This window comes from Vicugna pacos, chromosome 16 (assembly GCF_048564905.1).
Source record: "Vicugna pacos chromosome 16, VicPac4, whole genome shotgun sequence".
NCBI classification, from domain to species: Eukaryota; Metazoa; Chordata; class Mammalia; order Artiodactyla; family Camelidae; genus Vicugna; species Vicugna pacos.
This window is the reverse complement of record NC_133002.1, coordinates 34432991-34459292: the sequence shown is the minus strand read 5'-3', so window position 1 is coordinate 34459292 and position 26302 is coordinate 34432991. Positions and strand designations below refer to the sequence as shown.

At 34.6% G+C, this 26302-nt stretch overlaps 1 protein-coding gene across 5 annotated transcripts in view; it reads right to left on the bottom strand.

The window, feature by feature from the left end:
- FBXL20 (F-box and leucine rich repeat protein 20) overlaps window positions 1-26302 on the bottom strand; it is an 89564-nt gene that overhangs the window by 13772 nt on the left and 49490 nt on the right. For all 5 annotated transcript variants that reach the window (XM_072938807.1, XM_072938809.1, XM_072938808.1 and 2 more), the window contains exons 3-9: window positions 19605-19659; window positions 16778-16852; window positions 15405-15499; window positions 14934-15002; window positions 4321-4416; window positions 2622-2748; window positions 1291-1365 (exon numbers count right to left, since the gene is read on the bottom strand). In XM_072938807.1, the coding sequence (XP_072794908.1) occupies window positions 1291-1365; window positions 2622-2748; window positions 4321-4416; window positions 14934-15002; window positions 15405-15499; window positions 16778-16852; window positions 19605-19659 (592 nt within the window). The remainder of the gene's footprint in view (window positions 1-1290; window positions 1366-2621; window positions 2749-4320; window positions 4417-14933; window positions 15003-15404; window positions 15500-16777; window positions 16853-19604; window positions 19660-26302) is intronic.

The window sequence follows — 26302 nt, the reverse complement described above, 5'->3', positions numbered from 1 at the left end:
TTTAAGAGTAAAATCTACTAAATTTTTTTATGTTTTTAAATTACTCAAGAAAAAGAGACTGCATTAAGAATGTGCTTTGGCCACTTCAATAGTTTTGGGCAGAAGTCTCATGAATGTTGAGAATCATTTCATGACATTGTACAGAGTGACTGAAGAAACAACTCATGCCCTAAGATCTGGGTAAAGGTAAACAGTAAGATAAACATATGACAGAGCTGGTTCTTTACACTTTCCAAGTGTGATTTCTGCCTGCTAGAAGAGTAAACGAAAGGAGCTAAAATGGCAAATGGCAGATACGCTATATATGTATTTATATATATGGGGTGAGTGTGAGATACAGAGTGCACGTGTTGAGTGTAAGTATATAAATAAAATCTGAACATGTGTCTATCACTGTAAGATGGTGGTGTCATGTTTATAATAGTTGTGTAAGCTCTTTCTTTTAGGCCAAATATTTCAGTTACATAAATGAAAGTAGAATCAGAATTAAAAGGAATATCATACCTTTAACTCAGTCTCTAGGAGCCTCTTAGATCACTAACAGCACTGTACGGGTAGGGGCTGGAAGAGCAGGTTGCTTAAACTGCATAAAATGTGGTCCTGTATGTATCACCTTTAAACTAAGCAACTACTATGTTCTAAAGTTTCAGATGACAAACAACAAGGGGAAAGTATAATAATCAGAAGGCTTAACATAAACAAGGAAAACCCTCACCAACTTTTTTCATTGCTACAAGAGGCTCTCACTCCAAGGCAACACACATGTAATTTTCAAGGCAAGAGAGAAAAGCTAAAGGTGTGCTGTCAGTGCTCTAGGATCCTGAATAGTTTCAGCCAGTTCTCTGAGCAAAATTCAGGGGCTTTGTGATAGACACAAAAAGCTGACAGTCTAAACGAGCCAAATGTGAAATACAAATACTACTCCAAAAATAATTTAAAGGGGACATTTTGCTTGTTGTCTGCTTAGATCAGCAGTTCCCTATGGCTCACTGATAGATTTTAATCACTGTAATTGCAATTAATTTACCAAAAATATTTTACTTTAAATACTGAAGTTTGTGAATAATTTTCTTCTAAAAAGTAGAGTTTTCTTATGTAGAAAAAGAAAGGGGTGGAGTTACAGTTTAGCTTATTTGCCTTCTGTATAAGCCACCCTCTATCTCATCCATGTCAAAGCCCTCATGAATGAGTATCGTTGAGCATGCAAAAAAATCGCTGGTCTTTACAAAGGACTAAAACTCTTACAATAATATTATTGAAATGAATTACTAATACAGAAGGAATGCTTACTAAGCAAGTCTGCAAGTTCAAAGTCACCAGTTCAGGACAGTGTGCACCTATGTACTTGAGAGCTTCATCTTCTAGCTAGAAAGATTAAAAAGAGAGAGAAAAAAATGATTACTGACATTGCTTTAAATCTTAAAAATTTAAGAATATACACATTCATGAATACGTTCTAGATATAGCCAACCAAGTTGTAAAGGAAGAATGAACTGGAAACAACGAACTATGATCATATAAACATGTAATTCATATGACTGGAACAGTTATCAGTATTTGTTATCAATTCTGACCACATCAAATTCATCTATTACCAAATCAAGGAAATAAATATTGCCCAATGTTTGGATTTTTCTTTTGATAAATTAAACATGCCTGACAGTATTTTGCTGAAGGATTTCGAAACTAAAATAACTTTCACATTTCTACACTCCCTGTAAAGTTTTTAAAAAACAAACTTTTGGGAGCAGGAGTTGATAAACGAATCCAAAGTTTATCTGCTCCAGGAAGATCAGTGCTATGTGTAGAGTGCCGAGAACAGATGGCAAGTAGTTGATTATAATGATGCAATCCAATCAATATTTTTCAGGATTCCATAAATAACGAGAAACTCAAGCTGTTGTTTTAAGGCAGCCATACTTTTAAAGCTCTGTTTCAAACAATGGAAACCCTTCCATCATGGAGAAACAATGAGGGCATTTTAAATAGAATCCAAGGCTTGGTTTTAGTAATCATTAATAAAATAAGGTAATAAGAGCCTAGCCCTACCTTGTCAGTCCTTCCTAAATCCACTCTTGATCATTTCCTTCCAGATGCTACCATGTCAATTCTTTTTTTTTTCCACCCCTGTGTAACACTGAGATATTAAAATTTTTAATAACAAAATATGTTGGATTTGTGATGTGACTGGAGGGAAATAAGCACCAACACTATAAAATGTAGGTTGCTGTATACTTGGCACATTTAAGAAAAACTCGGTGGTTAAACAACCAGTGGAAATTGCCAAGACTATCTTCCTTGCTTATCCAGTTCAAGGTCTCAGGCAGTGACAACATGGCAAGTTTTCTTTTCAGATTAAATTGCATGAAACCCTTCTTGCCTATGGTGCCTGTTCAGCATGATTTTGTCTCCCCAGCTTGCCTCCTCTCAAAATTTTATCTTTGGTCAGGTGTTAATTCTTACATTTTTTTTACTCTAGAGAAAACACTTTAATTTTTCAGTAAGCATATGTCTTTGGTCAATAATGCACAACAACTACATATCCCTCAAGCCAACATCTTGGGGCTGCCCACCAAGTTCATGGTTCCTCTATCATTCACAAGTGCAACATGGAGTATTACCTGTGTGCAGCCTTTTAAGAATAAGGCTTTCAGACCTCCACAGCCTCTCACTAGTGCTTGGATACCATCCTTGGTTACTTGGTCACACCAGGAAATGTTTAATTGCTCCAACAGTGGACATCCCTCACTTAGGATAAAACAAAGTGAAACAAACATATAACTAAATCCAATTCCAAAGGCACAAAAGTCTCATTTTATTGGCTATCTAGTCAGGGATTTACTCAATGTAGATTGAGAATATAGGCAATTCCACAACAAAAAAAAGTGCGTTTATCAATGTTTGTGGTGTTCACGTGGGACTACATCACTAGGAGGGCTATCTCAAATCTAGCTTAACTAAGAAGCACAAGCACAATACTGTTTCTGATACATTAGATCATTATGGAGGTTTCTATTTTTCAAATCTGTTCTTTTTGCACTTAGAAATTTAAAGGTCTCTAGATAGGAAATGGAAATAAAGTGATTTTTTCTAGTTAACAGAGTAATTAACAAAGAGTCAGATTCAAATTCACTAAATCAATTACTTATCAGGTACTAAGAAGGACAAAAATGACAAAGGATCTGTAAATTTTCCTTTTCTGGGAAGTATCCAGAGGACAATTTCCACAGAAATTAGGATACATGGTATCAGACCTCTGCCTTCTACCGAACACTAGCTTCATCTTTGATCTTCGATTTCACAGTCAAACTATGGAAGAATCCCAAGCTCTATGGCATTCTTTGGAAAATATTGCTTTAATTGTTTTATAAATTGAAGCCAGGGGAATCTTGGTTCAAGTTCATTTGTCAACATTAATATTGTGACTTCAGGCAAGTTACTACAGGAAGCCTGCCAATACCATGATTAGTCTGAGATTAGCCATAGCCCTTCTATGTTCTTCCCAAACTGATGTACACTTCTGTCACAGTACTTATCATGCTGTGTAGTGGTTTTTTGTTTTTTTTTTTCATCCACTAGACTCTGAGCAACTTATGGTTAGCAACCATACCTTATTCAGTTACCTCCTACGGTTGAATAACGGTACCCGACATTAAAAAATGTTTTAGATTTTCTTATCTGTAAAGTGTCAGTCATATGTACCTCACAAGATTTTCAAATAAATGAGAACATTTATGTGAATTACTTATAAACTATAAACATCGTTATACTATCTTACTTATTATCATATAAGGCAAACAGCCTAAGATACATGTATGTGTTCAATATTCATAAGGAAGGTATAGAAGAAGCCACATTTTCAGATTACTTATACTAATTACACTTTTTCTTTTAATAGCTTAATTCTTACTATTCATAAATGCAACCAATACATGGGACCATAATCATTTATAAAAGGCTGATAAAAAGGTAAAAGTACAAAGAAATTTCACTCTTCTTTTAAGATATATCTTTTGTGATATACTTTTAAAAGTACATTAACATTAAAACAATGAAAACTTACTGAGTGCTTACTATATACTAGGAACTCTGCTAAGTACTTCCTTCATGTATAAACTGTACTGTTCTGTTCAGAAATCCTAGTTACTTCTAGCCATTTCACCTGAATGTGCCCTGTAACTTGGGCAAGTGGTAAAACAAAAGATCTATTCTGAACTACAGCACAAATCTATAAAACATCATTTCCTTTAAGTTCAACTTTATTTCAGTTATTAAAAAAACAGTTCTGATTATTGGACATTCTTGTTGTAAAAAATTTACCTTAGAGCTTTTAGAGACATGTTTGTTATCGATGTACAGGAAGCCAAGTCAAGGTGCCTGAGCTTGGAACAGAACTTGCTAAGGCTAGTACAAGTACTGAAAAATGGAAAGAGGGGAAAATAATGAATAAACATACAGAACACATCCTTAGTATATTACACACAATTCCCATTAAACATATGTATATACATATAACAACTGTAAGATTTCCACATCCCAAATAAAAGCAGTTGCAAATCCAGGGACCTTTCATGCTGATGAAGAGGCAGGTTCACAAAGGATTTAAAAAAGAAAAAAACTTGTGTTGTGTATGAGAATTTGCATTAAGGGAAGATGGTGCTTGACTCACATTTGGAAATGTTAATAGCTACTGACAGCAAACTACATTTGTGCTGATAAGATACATGTATTTTGCAAATCCAGGAACACCAGAAAAGCTAGCTAGTAACTGCTAGCAAGCGGTGAAACATGAAGACCAAAAGATGCGACTGCTCTTTCACTCCTATCTCTGCTCAGGATGACCTTTGCAAGGCAGTAATGAAAAAACTGAATTTTTGCAAAGTATACAGAGGATGGACAGTGTTGGGCTGAAATACATTATGTAATATTACTGCCTGCTTTCCTTTATGAATTTCTTAAAGGCTCTTTTTCCACAGTGGTTGAGTTTCTCATTTAAAATTCTAATCCAAACAAGACCCATACATTCCAGTTGGCTGATATGTTTCTTAGGTCTTTGTGTGGACTTATGTTTTCAGTTCTTCTGGGTAGATGCCTTGGAGAATTGCTAGGTTCTATACTGAGCTTATATGTGACTTTTTAAGAAACTGCCAAACTGTTTTCTAAAGTTGCTGTACCATTTTACATTCCCACAGCAGTGCATGAAGGTCCCAGTTTTTCCACATCCTTGCCAACACTTGACATTGTCTCTTTTTGACTACAGTCATTTTAGTGGGTATGGAGTATAATCCTCTTGTGGTTTTATTTTATAATTTTGTAATGAACACTCTTTCTTATGCTTATTAGCCATTCATCACTTTCCTTGGTGAAATGTCTAAGTGCTTAGCCCAATTTTTAATTGGACTGCCTTATTACTAATTGTTAAGAGTTCTCTATCTTTTCTCAATATACATATTCTTTAATTTCTCTCAGTAATGTCTTGTGGTTTTCAGTATAGAAATTTGGCATAGTTTTAGGATTATGTTATCTGAAAATAAGGACAGTTTTACTTCATTCCTATTGGTATGCTCTCTCTCTTTTAAAAACTATTGCATTAGATAGAATTTTCAATAAAATGTTGAATAGAAATGACATGAGTTAATGTCCTTGCTTTGCTCTTGATCTTAGGGTAAGGCATTCAATCTTTCACTATTAAGTATGATGTTACCAATAGGTTTTTCATGGATGTCTTTGATCAGATCAAGGAAACTCCTTTCTACTCCTAGTTTGTTGAGAATTTTTATCACGAATGGGTGTTGGATTTCTTCATGTGCTTTTTCTGTATCTAATGATGTATTAGTTGTGTAACAAATTACCTCAAAACTAAGCAGCTTACAACAACAATTATTTATTATCTCAGTTTCCATGGGTCAAGAATTCAGGCACAGGCAGCTTAGCAGGGTGCCTCTGGCTCAGGGTTTCTGACAAGGCTACAGTCAAGGTACTGGTCATAGCTGCATTCATCTCCAAGTTTAAATGGGTATAGATTCCCTTCCAAGCTCATTCAGGTGGATGTTGGCAGGCCTCAGAAGATCCAATTCCAAGCTCACTCATTTGGTTTTTGGTAGGATTCAGGTTTGCTGGCTATAGACCAGAGCTCCCAGTTCCTTGTCACATGGGCCTCTCAACAGAGCTACTCACAACAGGGCAACTTGCCTCCCCCAGAGCTGGAGCCCTGAGAGAAAGTAGAGCAAGACAGAAGTCACAGTCTTGGTAACCTAATCTCCAAAGCGACATCCAATCTCTTCTGCAGTAGTCTATTGTTAGAAATGAGTCACTAAGTCCAGTCCACGCTCAAGAGGAAAAGATTACACAAGGGTGCAAATACGAGGAGGCAGGTATTACTTGGGGGTCACTGTGGAGGCTACCTATCACATTGAGATGATTGTGTGTTTTTTGTCCTTTATTCAGAGGACAGTAAATCTCACCAGCTTCCTACTTATTTATGGCTCACAAGTCAAGAATGGTGTTGACATTTTTAAATGGTTCAAAGAAAATCAAAAGATCCTATTTTGTGACATGTGAAAATTAAATGAAATTCAAATTTCACCACCATGCAATAAAGTTTTACTGGGGCACAGCCACATTCATTTGTTTATGTATTATCTATGGCTACCTTTGTAAAACACTGGTAGGGTTGAGTAGCTGTCACAGAGACTATGTGGCCAACAAAGCCTAAAATATTTCCTTATCCAGCTTCATATAGAAAAAGTTTGCTGATTCTTGCTTTATTCTATTTATTATGAAATATTACATGAACTGACTTTCTATTCTTTTTTAAATTGAAGTATAGTTGGTTTTTTAAAAAATTTATTTATTCATTTAATGGAGGCACTGGGAGTTGAACCCAGGACCTTGTATACACTAAGCATGCATTCTACCACTGAGCTATACCCTCTCTCTGAAGTATAGTTGACTTACAGTGTTGTATTAGTTTCTGGTGTACAGTGCAGTGATTCAGTTACACATATTATTTTTCATTACAGGTTACTCCAGGCTGCTGAATACAGCTCCCTGTTCTATAAAGCAGGACCTTGTTGTTTATCTATTCTGTACCTAGTAGTTTGTATCAGCCAATTTCAAATTACCAATTTATCCCTCCCTTCCCCTTTCTCCCACTGGTAACTGTAAGTTTATTTTCTGTTGATGAGTCTCCTGTTTTGTAAATAAGTTCCTTTGTGTCATTTTTTAAAGATTCCACATATAAGTGATATCATATGAAACCTGTCTTTCTCTCACTTACTTCACTTACTGTGATAATCTCTAGGTCCACCCATGTTGCTGCAAATGACATTATTTCATTCCTTTTTATGGCCGAGTAGTGTTCCATTGTGTGTGTGTGTGTGCGCGCGCGCTGTCAATGGACATTCAGGTTGATTCCATGTCTTGGCTATTGTAAAAAGTGCTGCTGTGGACACTGGGGTGCATGTGTCCTTCTGAATTTCTGAGTTTTCTCTGGATATATGCTCAGGAGTGGGATTGTGGGATCATACAGTAACTATTTTTAGTTCTTCAAAACCTCCATACTGTTCATCATAGTGGCTGTACCAATTTACAATCTCACCAACGAACTGATTTTAGGATGCTAAACTACACTTGTATGTAATTTCTGGGATAAAACCCACTTGGTTATGATCCAAAACCTTTTTATATGTTGCTGGATTTGGTTTCCTAAGAGTTTGTTCAGTATTTTTGCACCTCTGTTCCTGACAGCAAATCAGTAGATTTCCTTTTATTGTGATGTCTCTAATTGGCTTTTGTATCAGAAAAATACCAGCCTCTTAGAACAAGTCATGAAGTGTTCCTTCTTTTACTTTATCAATGAGTTTCAGGATTGGTATTAAATCTTCTTTAAATATATGATGGTCTCACCAATGAAGCGATCTGGGCCTGGGCTTTTCTTTGTGGGACAATTTTGAATTACTCAGTGAATTTACTTGCTATACATCTATTCAGATGGTCTATTTTTTTCTTGAGTCAAATTTGGTAATTTGGGCCTTCCCAGGAATTTGCTCATTTCATCTAGGTTGTCTGATTTGTCAGCATAAAGTTATTTATGATTTTCCATGATAATCATTTTATCTGTCTTTGGCTCAAGTATTTAGTCCTCTCCTTCATTCCTGCTTTTGATAATTTGAGTCTTCTTTCTTATTTTCTTAGTCTATGTTTGTCAAGTCTTAATTTTTTCCCCAAAGAACCAGCTTTTGGTTTCATTGATTTTATTACTGTTTCTGTTGCCTATTTCATGATATCCAATTCAATCTGCACTTTTCCTCCTTCTTCTGTGTGCTCTGGACTTTGTCCTTCTTTTTCTAATTTCTTAATGTTGAAGATTGTTATTGATTTGAGCTTTCTTTCTTTCCTCTTTATTGATAGGAATGCAGAGCTATATCACTATCTTGGCTGCATCCCATAAATTCTGGTAACTTTTTATTTTCATTTAGCTCAAAATTATTTAGAAGCATTGATGCTTAACTTCCAGATACTTGAGGTTTTTCCACATTTTGTTCTGTTGTGAATCTCTAGTTTAATTTTTACTTTTTTTAAAGTTATTTTCTTATAGTTTGCTAATGGATTACAATATGTATCTTAACTTACCACAATGTATTTCAGAACAATAACCTGATTCTCCCAAAACATAAGCATTTTGCTACAATAGCTCATGGTTCCCTGCACTCTCCTTTATGCTATTACTTTCAAGTGTTTAAATATATATTACTTCTATATATGATGTAGACCTAACAATATAGTGTTATTGATTATTGCTTTATACAGGCTTTTATTTTCTCAAGAAGACAGGAGAGAATTAGTCTTAGATTTACCCACATATTTACTAATTTACATATTTACTAGCAATTCTGATTACTCTTCATTTATCAGTTCCTATGTATTTGAGTTACTGTTTGGTATTTATTTTCTTTGGACCTGAAGAGCTTTCTTTAGTATTTTTTGCAAAGCACATTTACTCACAACAAATCCTCTCCATTTTTGTTTATCTGGGAAAATCATTATTTTGCTTTCATTTTTGAAGGATAGTTTTCTTTTCAGAATACTGAATACATCACATGGCTCTGGCTTCCACTGTTTCTGATTAGGTTACACGTTAATCATATATTCCTTTTTTATACATGAGTTATTTTCCTTTTGCTGCTTACAAAATCTTCTCTTTTAGTTTGGCTCTAGGTTTGGATATCTCTATCTTTAATCTTCCTGGGGTTACTGAACTTAGAGTTGTAGATTAATGTTTAACATCAAATTTGGAAGGTTTTCTACATCAATTCCTCATATATATATACACACACACACACATAAATAATAAAAAATATATATACATATATATACACATATATATTATATATATGTATGTGTGTGTATACATAAATTTTTTTTTTTGCCCCTCTCTGTCTTGTCTGGGATTCCCATTTCATGTATGCTGGTACTCATAATGTTATTCCACAGATCTCTGAGGCTCTGCCCATTTTACTTTAATCTTTTATCTTTCTGTTCTTCAGACTGGAAAATTTCTACAAATCTATCTTTAAGTTGATTTTATTTATTTACTTTTGTGTATACACACACACACACACACACACAATATACCACACCTTCTTAACCCAGTCATCTGTCAAGTGGGCATTTAGGTTGTTTCCATGTCTTGGCTGTTGTAAATAGTGCTGCTATGAACATTGGGGTGCATGTAACTTTTCAAATTTGAGCTTCCTCCAAAGTTGGATGCCCAGGAGTGGGACTGCTGGATCATATGGTTAACTCTGTTTTTAGTTTTTTAAGGAATCTCCATTCTGTTTTCCATAATGGCTGCACCAAACTACATTCCCTCCGACAGTGTAGGAGGGTTCCCTTTTCTCCACACCCTGTCCAGCATTTATCGTTTGTGGACTTTCAAATGATGGTCATTCTGACTGTAGTGAGGCGATACCTTACTTTTGATTTGCATTTCACTGATAATTGGTGATACTGAGCATTTTTTCATGTGCCTATTGGCTATTTGTGTGTCTTTGTTGGAATTACTTGTTTAGGTCTTCTGCATTTTTTTCGATTGGGCCATTTGCTCTTTTGTTATTATGTTGTAAGAGTTGTTTCTATATTCTGGAAATTAAGCCCTTGTCAGTCGCATCATTTGAAAATATTTTCTCCCATTCTGTAGGTTCCTTTTTTTGTATCTTTAAGCTTATTGATTATCTGTTTTTCTGTTCCCACCCTACCCCCCACAGCTTTATGGACATATAACATTGTGTAAATTTAAAGTATACAGTGTGATGATTTGATACACATATACATTGTGGAATGGTTACCACAATAAGGTTAGTTAGCACACTCTTCACCTCACATAAATACCATTTTGTTATTATTATGGTGAAAACATTTAAAATCTATCCTCAAGTATACAATACAGTACTGTTCATTACAATCATCGTGCTGTACATTTGGATCTCTGGAAATTATTTGTCTTATACAAGTTTGTATTCTCTGACCAACATCTTTCTCATTTTCTCTGTTATCTTTAACGTGCAATTTGAGACTGCTACTGAATTTTTTTAGATACTGTATTTCTATTTCCAGAATTTCCATTTGGCTCATATTTTACGACTTCTATCTCTATTGACATTCTCTATTTAAAAAGCCACTGTCATCATACTTTCCTTTTTTAAAATGGGGATATAATTAATGTGTAACATTGTATTAGTTTCAGGTGTACAACAAACTAATTCAAATATATGTGTATATTGCAAAATGATCACAACAACCTACGTTACCACATATAGTTGCAATATTTTTTCTTGTGATGAAAATGTAAGATCTCCTTTCGATTAATTTTTAATAGTTTGGTTTCAGTGTACAGTAATGTGCATATTTTTATTAAGGTTATCCTTAAGTATTTTATGTTCTTGGATGTTACCGTGGATGTTGCTATATTTAAAATTTCACATTCCGATTGTTCATTGATAGTATATGGATACATAATTAATTTTTGCATATTGGCCATTTTTCCCAGGAACTTGCTAGAACAAGCCCTATCGTGCCATTTGTAAATTACTTTCCAATCTACATGTCTCCCTTTCTGGCTCCCCTTATTTCTTTTACAATTAAATACAATGTTAACAGTATATTTTTCATATATACAATTTATCAGGTTAAGGAAATTACCTTTTCCTAGTTTGTTTAGAGATTTTCTCATTAATGGGTGTTTAATTTTATAAAATGCCTTTTTTGGTTCTATTGAGATGATCAGGTGATTTTTCTTCCTTGATCTGTTATTAAGTTGTAACTTCTAACACTGACTGATTTTGTATGTTAAAACAATCTTACATGTATGGGATAAATCCAAGTTGGCTATGATTTATTACCATTTTCATATATTGCTGGATTCAACTTGATGAGATTTCGTTAAAGATTTTTACTTGTCCATGTGGGATACTGATCTCTAGTTTCCTTTTCTTTCTTTTCTTACTTTTGAAACCATGGTAATGATGGCATTATAAAATGAGTTAAGAAAGCTTTTCCTCCTGCTCTTTTATTTGGAAAGATTTTTACAAGACTGTTTCCTTCTAAAATGTTCAATAGGGAGTGGGTATAGCTCAGTGGTAGGGCACATGCTTAGCATGTATGAGGTCCCAGGTTCAATCCCCAGTACCTCCATGAAAAAAATAAAATACGATAAATAAAATGTTCAATAGACTTTAATACTATCCAAGCCCGTAGCATTTTGTTTTGGTTTTTTGGATTTTTATTTTTGGTGGAAAGGTTTTTAATCATCAATCAAATTTCTAAAGATATACAGCAACTCAGATTTTCTATTTTTTAATAGTTTTGGTAATTTTTGCCTTTCAAGGAAATTATTCATTTCATCTTAGCTGTCAAATTTATTGGCATACAATTGCTCATAATATTCTCTTATTATCCCTTTAATAGGTGTAGAAAATGTGATATTTCTTTTTACAGTCTTGGTAGTGGCAGCTTTTGTTTTCTTTCTTGACTAATCTAGAAGTTGATCAAGCTTACTGATTTTATTTCAAAGAAAGAGCTTCCAGTTTTATGGCTTTCCTCTACTCTCTCCCCATTTTTTATTTCATTGATTTTTACCATTATCTTTATTTCCTTCCTTTTACTTACTATGGATTTACTTTCTTTTTCTAGTTTCCTAAAGTGAAAGATTTGATTTTAAACCTTTCTTTTATAACACAAGCATTTAAAACTACACATTTTGCTCTAAGCACTGCTATTGGTGCATTCTACAAGTTTCAAATGTTGTGTTTCCATTATGAGACAGTGAAATTTACTTTGTAATTTTCTTTGTAATTTATTCCTTGATGCGTGGTTATTCAGGTGATATTTAATATTCAAAATTTCCAGATATGTATTATCTGATTCCTACTTTAATTCTAATTTAATTCTGTTGAGGCCATAGAACGTACTCAATATGATTTCAATCCTAAATTTACTGAAGCTTGTTTTATGGCTCATTATTTGGTGTCTCTTATTGAATATTCCAAGTGCACTTGAAAAGAACGCTTATTCTGGTATTTTCTGGTATAGTATTCTATAAATGTCAATTAGGACAAGTTCATTGATAGTGTTGTTCAAGTCTTCTATAGCTTTACTGGTTTTTTTGGTCTACTTGTTTTATCTTCACTGAAAGAGCAGGGTACTATTTAGTATTTTTTCCATCTACTCCTTTTCCTGAAGTTTACATCATCTGATATTAACAACCACATCAACTTTCCTGTGATTAGTATTTGTGACAGTGTATCTTTTCCCATCCTTTTAATCTCCATATTATTTTTATGTTTTCTTATAGTCTTGAGCATATTTGTAATTTTTTTTAAACCGTTTATTGGTCATATTTTATAATCTGTTCTTTCTAGGTCTGTTTCTATTGACTGTTTTTTTTTCTGGTTCTTCTTAGTATCATTTCCTGCTTCTCTGTAGATACTGTAATTTTTTATTGAATGCTGGAAATTTTGTGTCTCCCTTTAAAGAACACTGAGTTTTGATTTGGCAGGCAATTAAGTTAGTTCTTGGTCAAACTGATGCTAAAATTTTCCTTTTAACCTTTATTAGGGCAGGTCTAGTTTAGCTCCACTAACAAGATGTGACTTTTCTGCACTCTCTATTAAATGTCCCAAGGTGTTCAATGAGCCTTCTCCATTTGGGGTAGTTAGAACTTTCCCAGCTTTATTTAAGCTCTGGCAATCTCAGTAATTGCTCTTTAACTTATTAGATGTCCTTTGCCCAGCTTTGTGGGGACTCAATTTGTGCAAATATAGTTTACTATTCAGCCAAATTTATGTAGATATCTGCAGCCCTGTTTTGAGTAGTTCCCCCTCCCAAGACACAAAGCGAGCCACTCTGGTCTCCCTGAACTTCAATCTCTTTCTCTTCAAATCAGCCAGAACTCTGTGCTCTGCTTGGGTTCCTTCTCCTTGTGCTGTTACATGGAAAATGCTACCAGGCAGAAAGCTGGGGTAATCATAGGGCTCACCCTCATTGTTTCTCAGTCCTGCTATGCATGTTTTCCAGCATCTCAAACTGCTTGTTCTCTGTGTTTTGTACAGTTTTATAGCTGTTTATAACTTGAGGGCAGTTAACTGTCATTATCAGAAGTCTCTGTCTTTGATTTTTAGGTTGTATCATTTTTCTTTTAAATTGTGCTAGTGGTTATTTGACAATTTTTAAGATATTAAGTTTTCTTTTTAAAGGAGTGATAAAGTTAATGCACTTATGTTAAGGACTGCTTTGATTTCTTTCTTAATTCATGTTTCAATTATGTAAAACATTTACATGGCTATTAAGGTAAAACATGGTATTTCAGATGTCTCCTTCTCATTCCTGTCTCCATGTTTTCTCTCTCCTCACAAGTAATCATTTTCATTCATTTCTGATGATGAAAATATAAGTAAATATGGATATATATTATCTAAAGTAAGTGTCAGGTTATTGGTATAAATTTATGGTTGGGGAGGGGTTAGTAAATTTGTCTCTCATTGGTTTCCAAATCAATTTACATGAATAATATGTTTTAGGTAGAATTAATTAATAACCACAGTCCTTGTCTTTCAGACATTTTCTTGAATTAAAAGTTAACAAGTTGTGGCCTCAAAGAAAGGAATAAAACAAACAATGTGTATGTACCCTGTGCTTGGAGTGTCTTCCACTTTCCTTCATTCAAGCAATTCTAAAGAGCCCATCTCTTTTTTGAGGCCTTTTTGAAGAACAGGAAGATTCACTGAATAATCCAGGCCCCTCCCTGTGTAAACATGTTTCTTCAGTGGCTTCATTTCACCTCCTAATAGGCCACAACTTCCCTACATAATATTTAAATGCTATCTGATACATGTTATTACCAACAGATCCTTGGGCTGAATGTTTTTTATATCTACCTTCTATGTCTATTGGGTCTGTGACACTAAACTCTTATGAATGGATGTTTCGTTTCTTTTAAATTATGACTGACACAAGACATTGTATATTTAAAGAGTCATTTAAGAAACAGTCTCTATATTGATTATTATAAGCTATTTAGTCCTGTGTTTAAGCTTTTACATCTTCTTACAGAATCATCTGTTCATTGTGTCTTTTGAATGATAGCTACTAATATCTTCTTGAAATATAAGCAGTCATAGTAATTTATATTATTATTATTTCTTACTGCACACTACAATTTTAAAGTTTTACTTTAAATATTAAGACAGAATTTGTGCCCAATTCCTAAATAAGTTTCTTGTTCTATTTCTAACTTTAATGTCTCTTTCTCCTTTTAAAACATCTATAAGATCAAAATGAAATTTGCTAAATATACTTAGTAGCCTGCATTTAAAGCTAGGATAGGCAGGACATAAGGGGCTATGACTTACCCTTCTGAAACATAAATTACTTACGCATCTGTAGTCTTTGTACACCCATTCAGATTTAGTACTTCAATGTTCCTACAGTTTTGTGCAAAGGTCCTTACAGGAAAGAAACAAACAAAAGAGACTGAAGTGAAATGGGCACAATTCTCAGCATTAAAAATAATAATAAAAGATATCAATAATGGTAATATTGGATGTTGGTACAAACACAGTTTACAATAAATTAATTTTCAACCATGAACTTTGAACATCGATCTTTTTGTCAACCAGTTAAAATTATCCTAACTTTGAGAAAGAAAAGTTAAAAAAATTTACAAGGCTCCAAGAGAACCATTTATAATACAGGGAATCTGGCTTTTGGGGGAAGAGCACTTGTTCTTTTATTCTCTGAGTAGGAAGATGAAAACTATTCTAGCCTTTTCTGGGTGAGATGGTGCGGCTCGGTGTTGTTCTTTACTTCAGTCAAGAAGATCAGTTAATCAATAGGTATGTTTTTACCTTAATGCATTGTCTCCTACTCCAAGACACCCCCGAAGACTTAACTTTCGTAAAAAGCCCCCACATCTTTTTGAAATATTCTCCACTACGCGGCCCTGTTAAAAAAACAAAAGATAAAAAAGACAACCCATCATGTTGTTTTTGAAAAGAACACATTCTCATTTTTAACTGGTTTCTACTCCTTTTTAAAGATCTAATTAAATCAATGGGGAAATTTCAACTTACTATGAGAAAGCTTTTCCGATTAATCCATCTACTTGAATCATGCCTAAACCTATATTATTATTTATTTTGTTCATCTTGTAAGACATTATGTATTTGCGGAAATGGTGCTCTGCAGTTCTCGTGTCACTACATTAATGTAGACTTCTCCCCTGGTTAAACTGCAACTTCTAAAGGACATTAACTGCTGTTTCTGTGTCCTTTCTAAATGATTTCCTGTAGTACATTAAATGCAGCAGAGGCTCAGTGAACAGTGAACAAAATCTTGCTGAATGATTCTGTGGGTCACGTTGCTTTAAACATTCACATCCATGAAGATTAGAGAATTGTCAAGAAAACATAAAAATCCAGCATAATGTCAGTGGGCAATATTTTAAAAGCACTTTATGAAGATAATGAAAAGTTCATGTGAGGTTTTTGTTGTTTTTTTTTTTAACTTCTTACATGGATCCTCAAGCAACTAAGATCCACCAGAACTTAAAAAAAAATCCAACTGAAAAAAAATATAAATCTCATCTTAATCCTTATAACACAGTGAGGAAGTTATTATTTCCTCTCCTGATAAGAAAACCAAGGAGCTCAAATTCAGGTTAAAGTTTAAGTTTCAGCTATTATCATTCTCCATTTTGGAGAAAACAGGCAATACTAAGAGATGAAATATGACGGAGAAGTGAGAAAGGAAAAAATCTCTCCACAGTACAAACAATCCAATAAATGACTTTGGCTTTATTCTTTCTTTATTCTCCACAAAAACTATCTGTAGGCTACCCAAGAACCCAAAATGCTAATCAAGAAGAAATCATGCAAATGTGCTTCAACATGTTGCTAACTTTATTTTTCAATAAACAAATATAAAAAGACTACCTTAAAATGAGCAAACACAGGTTCACATTTCCACCACAAAAATAAAAAAGTTTTTGAGTCTCATGAACACTACATAACTTGGTATGATTTCAGTAAAATAATTCTGCTTATTCTCAAAAACTGAAGAAGTTTTTGGGAACACAGCAGGCTCCCATGAAGTTCAGATGCACTAAAATTAATAGTTTCTCTCTCCAGGGAAAGGAGATTTATATGGTTGGGGCTAATCTGTTCCATGCTGTAATTACATTCTAACGAGAGAAATGGGGCCACACACCACATAATTATACCTCAATATCCCTCTGGAAATCAAACAGGTCAATTCGCTGCCAGTTACTGCCATCCAGCGCCAGAACATTCCAGGCCTATTTTGAAGAAAAAGAATGAGTAGAAGTTGAGACAAAGGGGAAAAGTCAGCAATATTAAAGTTCACAATTCAACCTACCAATAATGGAAATTATTCAATATGAAATTGACCAAAAAATTTCCCAGGCCACCCCATACTATTAAATCCCAAAAGCTCTGTCTTCTTTCTGATTCATACTTGAATCTCCAAGTAGATTACCTCATAAATGAGCAGGTACAGAAATTAGCAGCTACAAAAGATCTTACGTTAGGAGGCTGGGGAAAGGACAAGTTGTGATAAGTATCACGGCCAGAAACTGTTTTCTTACTGGAGTTTCTAATCTCAAAATGAGATAATTCAGTTGATGAAAAGCAAATCTGTTATTCTACCCCTCAATAAGGTGAGGGCGAAACCAAAGAAAGAAAACAGTATTCTGAATGTACTGTCTTCAGTATATATACTACATTCAATATATATTTGCTATCCATAGCATCACTTGGTTGGACCTGAAACTGTGATGTGGTGACCTGGGCTTAGAAAAGGCGCCATCATTTCTGTGTATTCATGACAGAGACTTAATGCTTTCCTCATCACCATTTTTGCTCACTCAGATAGGGTTTTCAATTGGTCATTTTGCCCTTTGACTTGATTCAGTGGTAATTTTAAAACAGAGAAAGTTTTGAGACTTCTCATTAATTTCTTTAATAAGCTAAAGGGAGGCAAGAAAGTTTCTAAACTTTTGAACTTTTCAGGACAAGGTGAAAAATGACCCAAATAAGAGTTAACTTGTTGTGGATCATTCTGTATTTTAATCAGAAAGCCTTTAAAAGTTTTCCCTATTAAATTTAAAGTGTAAACAAAAGTTTTAATACTATTGAGTTATAAACTTCTAATATCATCTCTTATTACAACAAATCAAAATGCAGATGTGATACTGCAATTCTAAAGGGAAACTGTGTATATACTTATAAGCTCCAGGGTAACTGTCACACAGTCAGCAAGAAATATGTCAGGGGTATGAGGGTAAACAAAGTTGTCATTCCAGAAATCTTAAAGATTCCTCAGGATTTCAGTGTTAACTTTTCTTCTTGTGGCTTCATGTTTTTCCAATGGTTTCTAACATGGCTAGTCATGGAGACAAAACTTTTTGAAGACTGTGTGTTTACTAGGGCTAAATATACCTCTGATTTGGTTTGGTATTTTTCATTTCCTTATACTACTTTCTCCAGCAAGCAGGAAACATGCTAAACTGAGACTAAAATTAGGAATGACAAGTACCTCTCTAGAGTTTTTAAAAAAGTTTTTTGGTGGAGGGAGGTAATTAGGGTTATCTATTTATTTATTTTTTAAGTGGTAGTACTGGGGATTGAACCCAGGATCTCATGCATGCTAAGCATGCATTCTACTGCTGAGCTATATCCTCCCCTCTTTCAGAGTCTCTTTTAAAAGCAAATTACCTAAATATTCAAGTATAGAAAATAACAGGATAACTACCTATATACTAACTATTCAGATTTAATGAAAACTGGCTTTGTGCTTCCTTTTAAGCTAAAACATATTAAGAGGGAAGAGGAACCTGCAAATGAAAACAACCATCAAAGCTCACTCAAATCAACATTCCTGAGATGAGCCTCTGCAATTAAATAGGTTTAGACACTGGTTTTGTTTTTCAGTTCATATGGAGCTTCCTATGGAGACAGCAAGGAAATCCCACTCATTTGTACCAGCCATGTCTACCACTATCAGGAACAGAAATGTCATGAATAGAAATCATCAAAGTACTACTGGCTGTTTCCAAAACAGCTGGTACACAGATTTAGTATGGCTTTTAAGATGCAGAAACTTCATTAAACTTCGGAATTCAAGGTGAATTTTCTATGGCAAGTTTTGTGTGTGTATGTGTTTGTGTGTGTGCATGTGTGTGTGAGGGGATCAGTGTTGGAAATGTGAAGGAAAACATGGGCCTACTTATAAAGATAAACTCAACAGTCTATGATACAACCATGTTACATATTCAGCACCTAAGACTGTACCTGGTACACAGTAGGTTTCCAATAAATATCTGTTAAATAAACAAGCAAAAAGCCACTGTCCAGTTTGTAAAAAAAAAAATTGTAGGTACTCATTCATTTTATTAAGTTAATTATTACACATCTGGATTATTACACAAAAGAGACCAGGAATGGTTCATAAAGCAGTTTTCCCACAACAGAGATTCTATCCTTAATATTAATGGCAGCAATAAGATTATGATGTTTCACTCTTTTGTCACACCAATGTCAACTGACAAAAATGAATAAGCGTAATTCATAAACTGACTCTGAGAATAGAATATGGTTTGCTCTACAATTTCTAAAAAGTTAAACTCTGGTTATTATCTTCTGAGAAAAAAAATATAGGGAGGTAACATGAGAATTAGACCCTCAGGAGCCTTCCAGGTATGTACATAAAATGAACTAGGAAAACATAATGAAACACTATTTTATGACAATTTTGAGTAAAGCCTAACCTTTCAATTTGCATGTTGTTTAATATTTTTTCCTTGAAAATGTTTCCTCTCTTTGTATTATACAAATAGTAAAGAGTTTCAAAAAATTAAAGTTAGAGACAGTACATACAGGAGAATTCAGGTTTGGGAAAGGCACGTGAAACAACCTCCTTGAAAACACAATATACAACTAACATCTGAAGTAAATGGTTCGCCTACTACAGAAGCTGATTATCATCAGTGTCAGGTGGGATGCCCTTGTAATCATGTCAGTCGTCCTTACCCTGGAGACCTGAGCACAGCGACACAAGGTAACAACATCCAGAAAAGAAAATATCCTAAAAAGAGATGGAGAAAAACTTTATTATATGATAAAGTAGCTTCTCAATTTTTGTCTATAAATAATTGGCTATGTTAACACATGCACAAAAAGGCAGAAGTTCTTTTAAACAATCACACAGAAAGCTGGAGCAATTTATAAAAACAATACTGCCCATATAAAACATAGGGGCAGAAAGTAATCTTTGCCTTGATAATGTACATATCAGTACCACAAAATTTCAATTATTCACGTCAAGAGATGATAAGATGTTCCTACAGATAATTTTTTTTAAGTAAAAAAACAATTTTCACACTGGTTATCAAAAGAAATAGGTTAGGGGAAGGATCTCTTAACAAAGAATTTTACAGTTATAAGGGAAAAAGATAAAATAATACTGATAAACTACACCTAAAACATAGTAACTATAAAATGTTAAATCTCTATATATTTAATTCTGATATGGAAAATTATAAAACTCATTTAACACATCAATGTCAGGAAACACCACCTAAAATTTTTCTGCTCTAGAGAGGTTAAATATTTATTTTGAAGAATTATTATTTGAAATAATTAATTTGCTTAAAGTATGATAATGCTCTACATTATAAGCCACCTGTAAAAACAGGTCAAAGCATCCTGGGAATAAAGTGAATGGGTCACTTCTGCTTAGAAGTTCTCCTTCTTCATAAACACCCTTAAAGATTATTTTGATCTGAGTAACAAGCGAAGGTCTTCTGCTAGTGGCAAAAAGTAAAAATATAGCATGCCTTTTAAAGTAAATTAATTTAAAGTTTTTTTGAAACTTAAAAAAATTGGATTATATACATAATATAAAACTTACCAGTTAACCATTTTTAAGTGTGTAGTTCAATGGCATTAAGTACATTCACACTGTTGTGCAATCAGCACCGTCATCCATTGCCAGAACTTCTGCATCTTCACAAACTGAAGCTCTGTACCCACTGGACAGTAACTCCTCATTTCGCCTTTCCCCCAAACCCATGGCAACCACCACTCTACTTTCTTCCTCTGTGAATCTGACTACTCTAGGTACTTCATATGAGTGGAACCATATGGCACGTGCCCTTCTGTGACTGGCTTATTTCATTTAGCATAATGTCTTCAAGGTTCATCCATGTTGTACCATGTATCAGAATTTCCTTCCTTTTTAATGCTGAATACTATTCCAATGTATAAATATACCACATTTTGTACATCTGACCATAGATGGAAAGGCTGGATACCCTTCTTCTTCTCTTGAGTCAGCCTTGCTACCACACCCTGATGGCTCTCCTTAGTAAAATAAATCTCCCACCTTCTTTAACACTGATTACCAACTCCATTCCCAAATAAATACATATACTTCCAATCTAAGTACCTCAATTCTTAAAATAAGCTTATCTAATGCAAAAAGCATTCTTGTATTGCTTAAATGCTGCTGCTTTTCCCTGTCATCCACTATATACTACCTTTATGTGGAGTTTCATAATCTAAAGATATTGTTTCCAGCAAATCACTACTAATCCCTCAGCAATTCATATATGTGTAAAACATAATATTACATATGGTGGAGGCACAAGTGAGAAATTTTACAGATAATGATCATAGTTAGCAAGATTCTTCACAGAAGAAAGCATAATAGATAGACATGAAACCTCAGGCTGGAGACCTAGAAGACTATGAAGCATACAACTCAAAAATCATAATTCTGTTCTTAGAATGTACTGCCTGGGGTTCTAAACGTCAAAATTCCCATGACTTAGGTTTTTACCTGGATTCTGACATATGGTACATTAAAAACACAGTTGCTGTGCTCCTCTATTCAAGTAATAAGAGCTTGGACTTTCCAGACCTGATCTGGCTCCCTGGTAAGACGGATATAGTAAGCCTCAGTGCTTAAGTCCCTTCTACACTCCACAAGTCATCTGTCTAAATGTCTGCTATTACTTAGTAACCTCTGACTTCAATCTATGTACTTGACTGTAGAGACAATTACCTTTAGAATGCCAAATGTAAGAACTAATGGGAAAAGCTGCCAGGGTTTTAACTACAGATATTTGGGGGGAATGGAGGGAGAGAAAGGAGGAGATTGGGGGAGGGGTAGACTCACAGTGAGCATTCATTCTTCAAATATAGTATCATTAACCCAAATAAAAATATTCTTATACTTATAAATATGCATTTGTAAGATAAATCAAGGAGAAATGATATTGATATCTCTATATGATAGGCCAGAACAATAAACTAAATGTACTTAGCACCGTCCTGTTTTTCATCATCTTCAGGCGAGGTACCTTAGACTTAAACCCTTTACATAGTTCCTTCTAAGAATGCATATGTCTATAATCAGAATGGCTAAGATCACAGAAATGAGAAAACTGAGCTGGAATAAAAGGTGTGCTATTGTTGAAGGATCCTGCTTGACTACTTCAGTAATCGCCCCCCACCCCTACCCCATCTCCTATCAACAGATTGTTGGAAAAATGGCCTAGCTGTAGGGTGCCCACGTTTAAGCAAAGGAGGTCTCATCTTCCTCAGTCAACATAAGGAATCTCAGGAAGCAAAAAGACCTTGGCCAGGTTTCTGAAACGTGTGGAAGAAGACAGGGACTAATTATAAATAAATCTTACTGCTGTATAAAAAAGAAAGAGAAAACCCAAACCCTTAATACTAGATCCCTGGAAGAGAACATGGGGCTGGCTGTTAACGTAAATACTGAGAGTAGATTTTGGGATACGGTTATCCGTGGTATGTTCTGCAAAAATAATTTATTCCAAACTTACTTTGGATTCAGTCTTATGACAAATATCCCCAACCTACCTCAGCAATACCTCTTAATGTAGTTCTTTATATTAAATAAATTAAAAAGCATAGCATGGTCCTGAAGAGGGCTTAACAAAATGAATAATTTCATTCACATCATGAGGATATCTACGGGCATGACTTTTGTAAAGTAATTCGATAGTGCCCATTAAAATAAAAAAACATACATACTATGTCCTGTAGAAGCAAAAGTATGAGTAAAGACAGTTATCAGAATGTTTGATTTGGTCTATTTCAGCAAGTTTCCTTAGCTCTCAATAGGGAAACATTTCCACTGTTTATCCCCATCACAGTCAAATCTGTGCCATCAGGAACCAGGCTGTGGTTCTCTCTACTCTGGGGCCATGTCAAATGGGTGAGGGCCTGGCAGGTGGGCTGCCACCCCCTTTGCCTCCCCTAAAACACCCACGCTGGAGCCCCCTCATCTTCCTTCATTGTTCCTCAATACCACCTCGTGGCCCCTGCTTCCCCTCTGGCTCAGCTCCCTCAACTCAGCCCCTCTGCCCAGCCCCCATCCCAGGCCTTCTCTGGCCCAGCCCCCTCTGACTGTCTTCCCTTCTCTTCTTCTTGTAGTTAGCAGCCATTATAAAAATGAAGTACAGCTACATGAACTGACTTAAAAAAGATGTCAATGATTATTAAATGACAGGAACAAAAGCAAGTTGTATAAGTGTTCATATCATGTTTTCATTTTTGAGAAATATAAACTATGTATACATGAACGCATGCATGTAAGTGTTGTGCACATCATATATCTAGATATAACAGGATATATGTTACTTTTGTGGGGGAAAAACAGGCTTTTTGTGGGGGGTGTTGCTGAGAGAGCAGGAATAAGGAAGCCATTTGTTCATTCCTTTTATTTTTTTAAAAAGTGTTGGGCTCACAAGTAACATATTTTATTTGCTAAAAAAATTTTTTAAGGCACCGGATACAGATTTTTGGCCACCATGAGTTTTATAAAGCCTGCTTGAATTTAGGGTTCTTTTTTGTTTGTTTATTTTTGTTGTTGTTCTTTTTAAAATAAAAAAATTGCAGTTTAGTTGCTGTACAAGATTATGTAAGTTACAGGTATACAATATAGTGATCACAAGTTTTAAAGGTTACACTTCATATATAATTATAAGATATTGGCTATATTCCTTGTACTGTACAATATATCCTTTGCAGCTTATTTTATACCTAATAGTTTGTACCTCTTAATCCCCTAACCCTATATTGCTTCTTCCCCCTTTCCCTCTTCCCACTGGTAACCACTAGTTTATTCTCTGTATCTGTGAGTCTGCTTCTTTTTTGTTACTGAATTTAGGGTTCTAATACTTGTCTACTATCTGGCAGAAAATAAACTACATTTTCAAAGTTGCAAACTTCTTATTTCTCATAAGAGACCAACAGTTTGCAGGACTTGTTCACTGAAACTTTACTATCTTCAGGTGCAGGTTTACAAGGCCCCTTTTTTACATAAGACGACTTAAGGTTTAATTATGACATTATGGTTTTATTTATGATCTTGTGAGGAACTCTGCTAAAAGCAATGTATGCTACCTGTAGCTATAATGGACTTATTTGAGCTTTGATTCTTTAGATGAGAACAAGTTATACATTAAGTTACAAGACCTCTCTATACTCTCTCATACTTGGTCATTATGGTGAACACAAAGATGACATATTCTGTATTACTAAGTGAATCAGAGCAGGTAGACACAACCTGCTAGATCAGATAATCTTCAACCTCTTAAATCAGGGCTGTGCCTTACTTTACCATTTCTTTTAAACTCAAATCTTGATGGAAAATGGCTCTTAAATAAACCAAATGCACACCCCTGACCATGAAGGAGAGCAAAATAGATTTCCTATGTATTTTTGAAATGATCTTGTCTCACATTAAGAAATATTAAGAGGACATATCAGAAATTTAGTCTTGTCATCCAGCTACTTACAATAAACTACTATTTTAACCAAGATTATATTCAGCAGAAATTATGCAAACCTAATCTATTCATATCTGGTAATCCCATGAAGCACATTAAATTATTTAGTTCCTTAGATGCACAAGTTACTATTACTTTTTTTTCTTTTTGGTGGAGAGGGGCAATTAAGATTACTTATTTATTCTTAGAGGAAGTACTGGGGACTGAACCCAGGACCTCATGCATGCTAAGCACGTGCTCTACTACTTGAGCTATACCCTCCCCTACTACTACTTTATTATTAACAAAACTGAGTTGACTGAAAAGTTTTCTCTTCATTTCTAAATGAGATGCACCATGGGGATGTTAATGGGGTTTTCTTTGGCCTTGTCGAGCAACTGGTAATACCACCTTCTACGAACATTTTCCAGGCAAAAATCACCTTAGCTATGATCTGTGGTACAGAATTTTAAGCAATTCATTAACCATTTGGTTACATGCTGGAAATAATTACGATTTTTTTCTTGAGGAAATAAAATTCAATGCAAAAGTAGACAGTGTTTGTTGGGGTGAAGTCATGGTTAGGCTTTTTTCATCAAAAAAGGACAAGTCTACTACCCATTCATCTGATTTGAAGTATAGGAATCAGTCATCAAACCACAACTAAGAATATTTCTATTCTAAGACTGCATAAGAAACATAATCCTTGTGCTACCCTAATCCTAGGAAAAGTCCACCTTTATAGTAATAATTATTTATAGAAAGCCATCTGAAGGACATTCATGATTCTTGTTAAGTATGCAATATTCTATTTGTGGTGGGCACTGTGACTGACTCTCCAACATCCATTTCATCCCAATTAACTAATCTGTCACAGTGATTGGTTCAGGTCTAAGCCAACTGAGCTAATGAGATCTGAGAAGAGGCTTTATTGGACTATCAATGCTAGCCCACCTCTCCCCTCAGAGTGAACAAAGGATGCTGTATTTGCTGGCATCCATCCTATGACCATAAGGAAAAGCAGTTTTAGGACCATGCTGATGCTGTTCACAGCAGAATACAGAGAGAAAATTGCTGATGAAACCGTAGATCTCCTAAATCAATTAACCTTAGGATGTAGGTAGCCCAATCTATCTTTGTACTCCCTTTTATATGAGATAACCTCCCTAACTGTGTAAGCCACATTGAGCTACAATTACTTGCAGCTGAAAGCAACCCTGGATCAACTGGACGATCAGAAGAATGCATTCTTAGACATTATTATTTTGTTTTTAACTGTTATAAAGGGTACTACAAGATGTGACCATATAAAATCTGTGACTGATTTGGCCATGGAACTTTATCCACCAAATTTAATTAGACTCCTATTTGAGAAATTTCTTTTAGAAACAAGTGGAAGGAAGAGCTGTTTTTATGGAATCATATGTATATTTCTTCTTTTCTGTTAAGAATATTTCATTTATGCTACCAAGAAGTTTAAAGCTAAATTTGGGACCCATCTATAGCAACCATGTAGGCTCGTAAAAGGGAGCATCTGTTTTACTTTTTGGCTTTGGTTTTCTACTTTTCTTTACATTTCTCATGGTCCTGATTATTTATTGATATTTATTATAATTGATCCTGATCTAAGCCACCTCAAATGCTCAAGACAAATTAATTAGTAAATAAAAATCAAACAGGTTTCAGTCATAGTTGACATACTAATTTACATATATTAGATTAAGATATTCATGAAATATTGCTAACTAATAAGACTTCAATCACTTTAATATAGAACATTTAAACCAAGAAAGAATGTGTATGAGTACAATTATCTGGACAAACTTAAACATCTGTTATGCACAGCTCTTTTCTAAAGAGTTCGCACCATATCAGCCACCAGGTGATGATGCCCTGTTGGAATCCGGATGGACATCTGACCCAAAG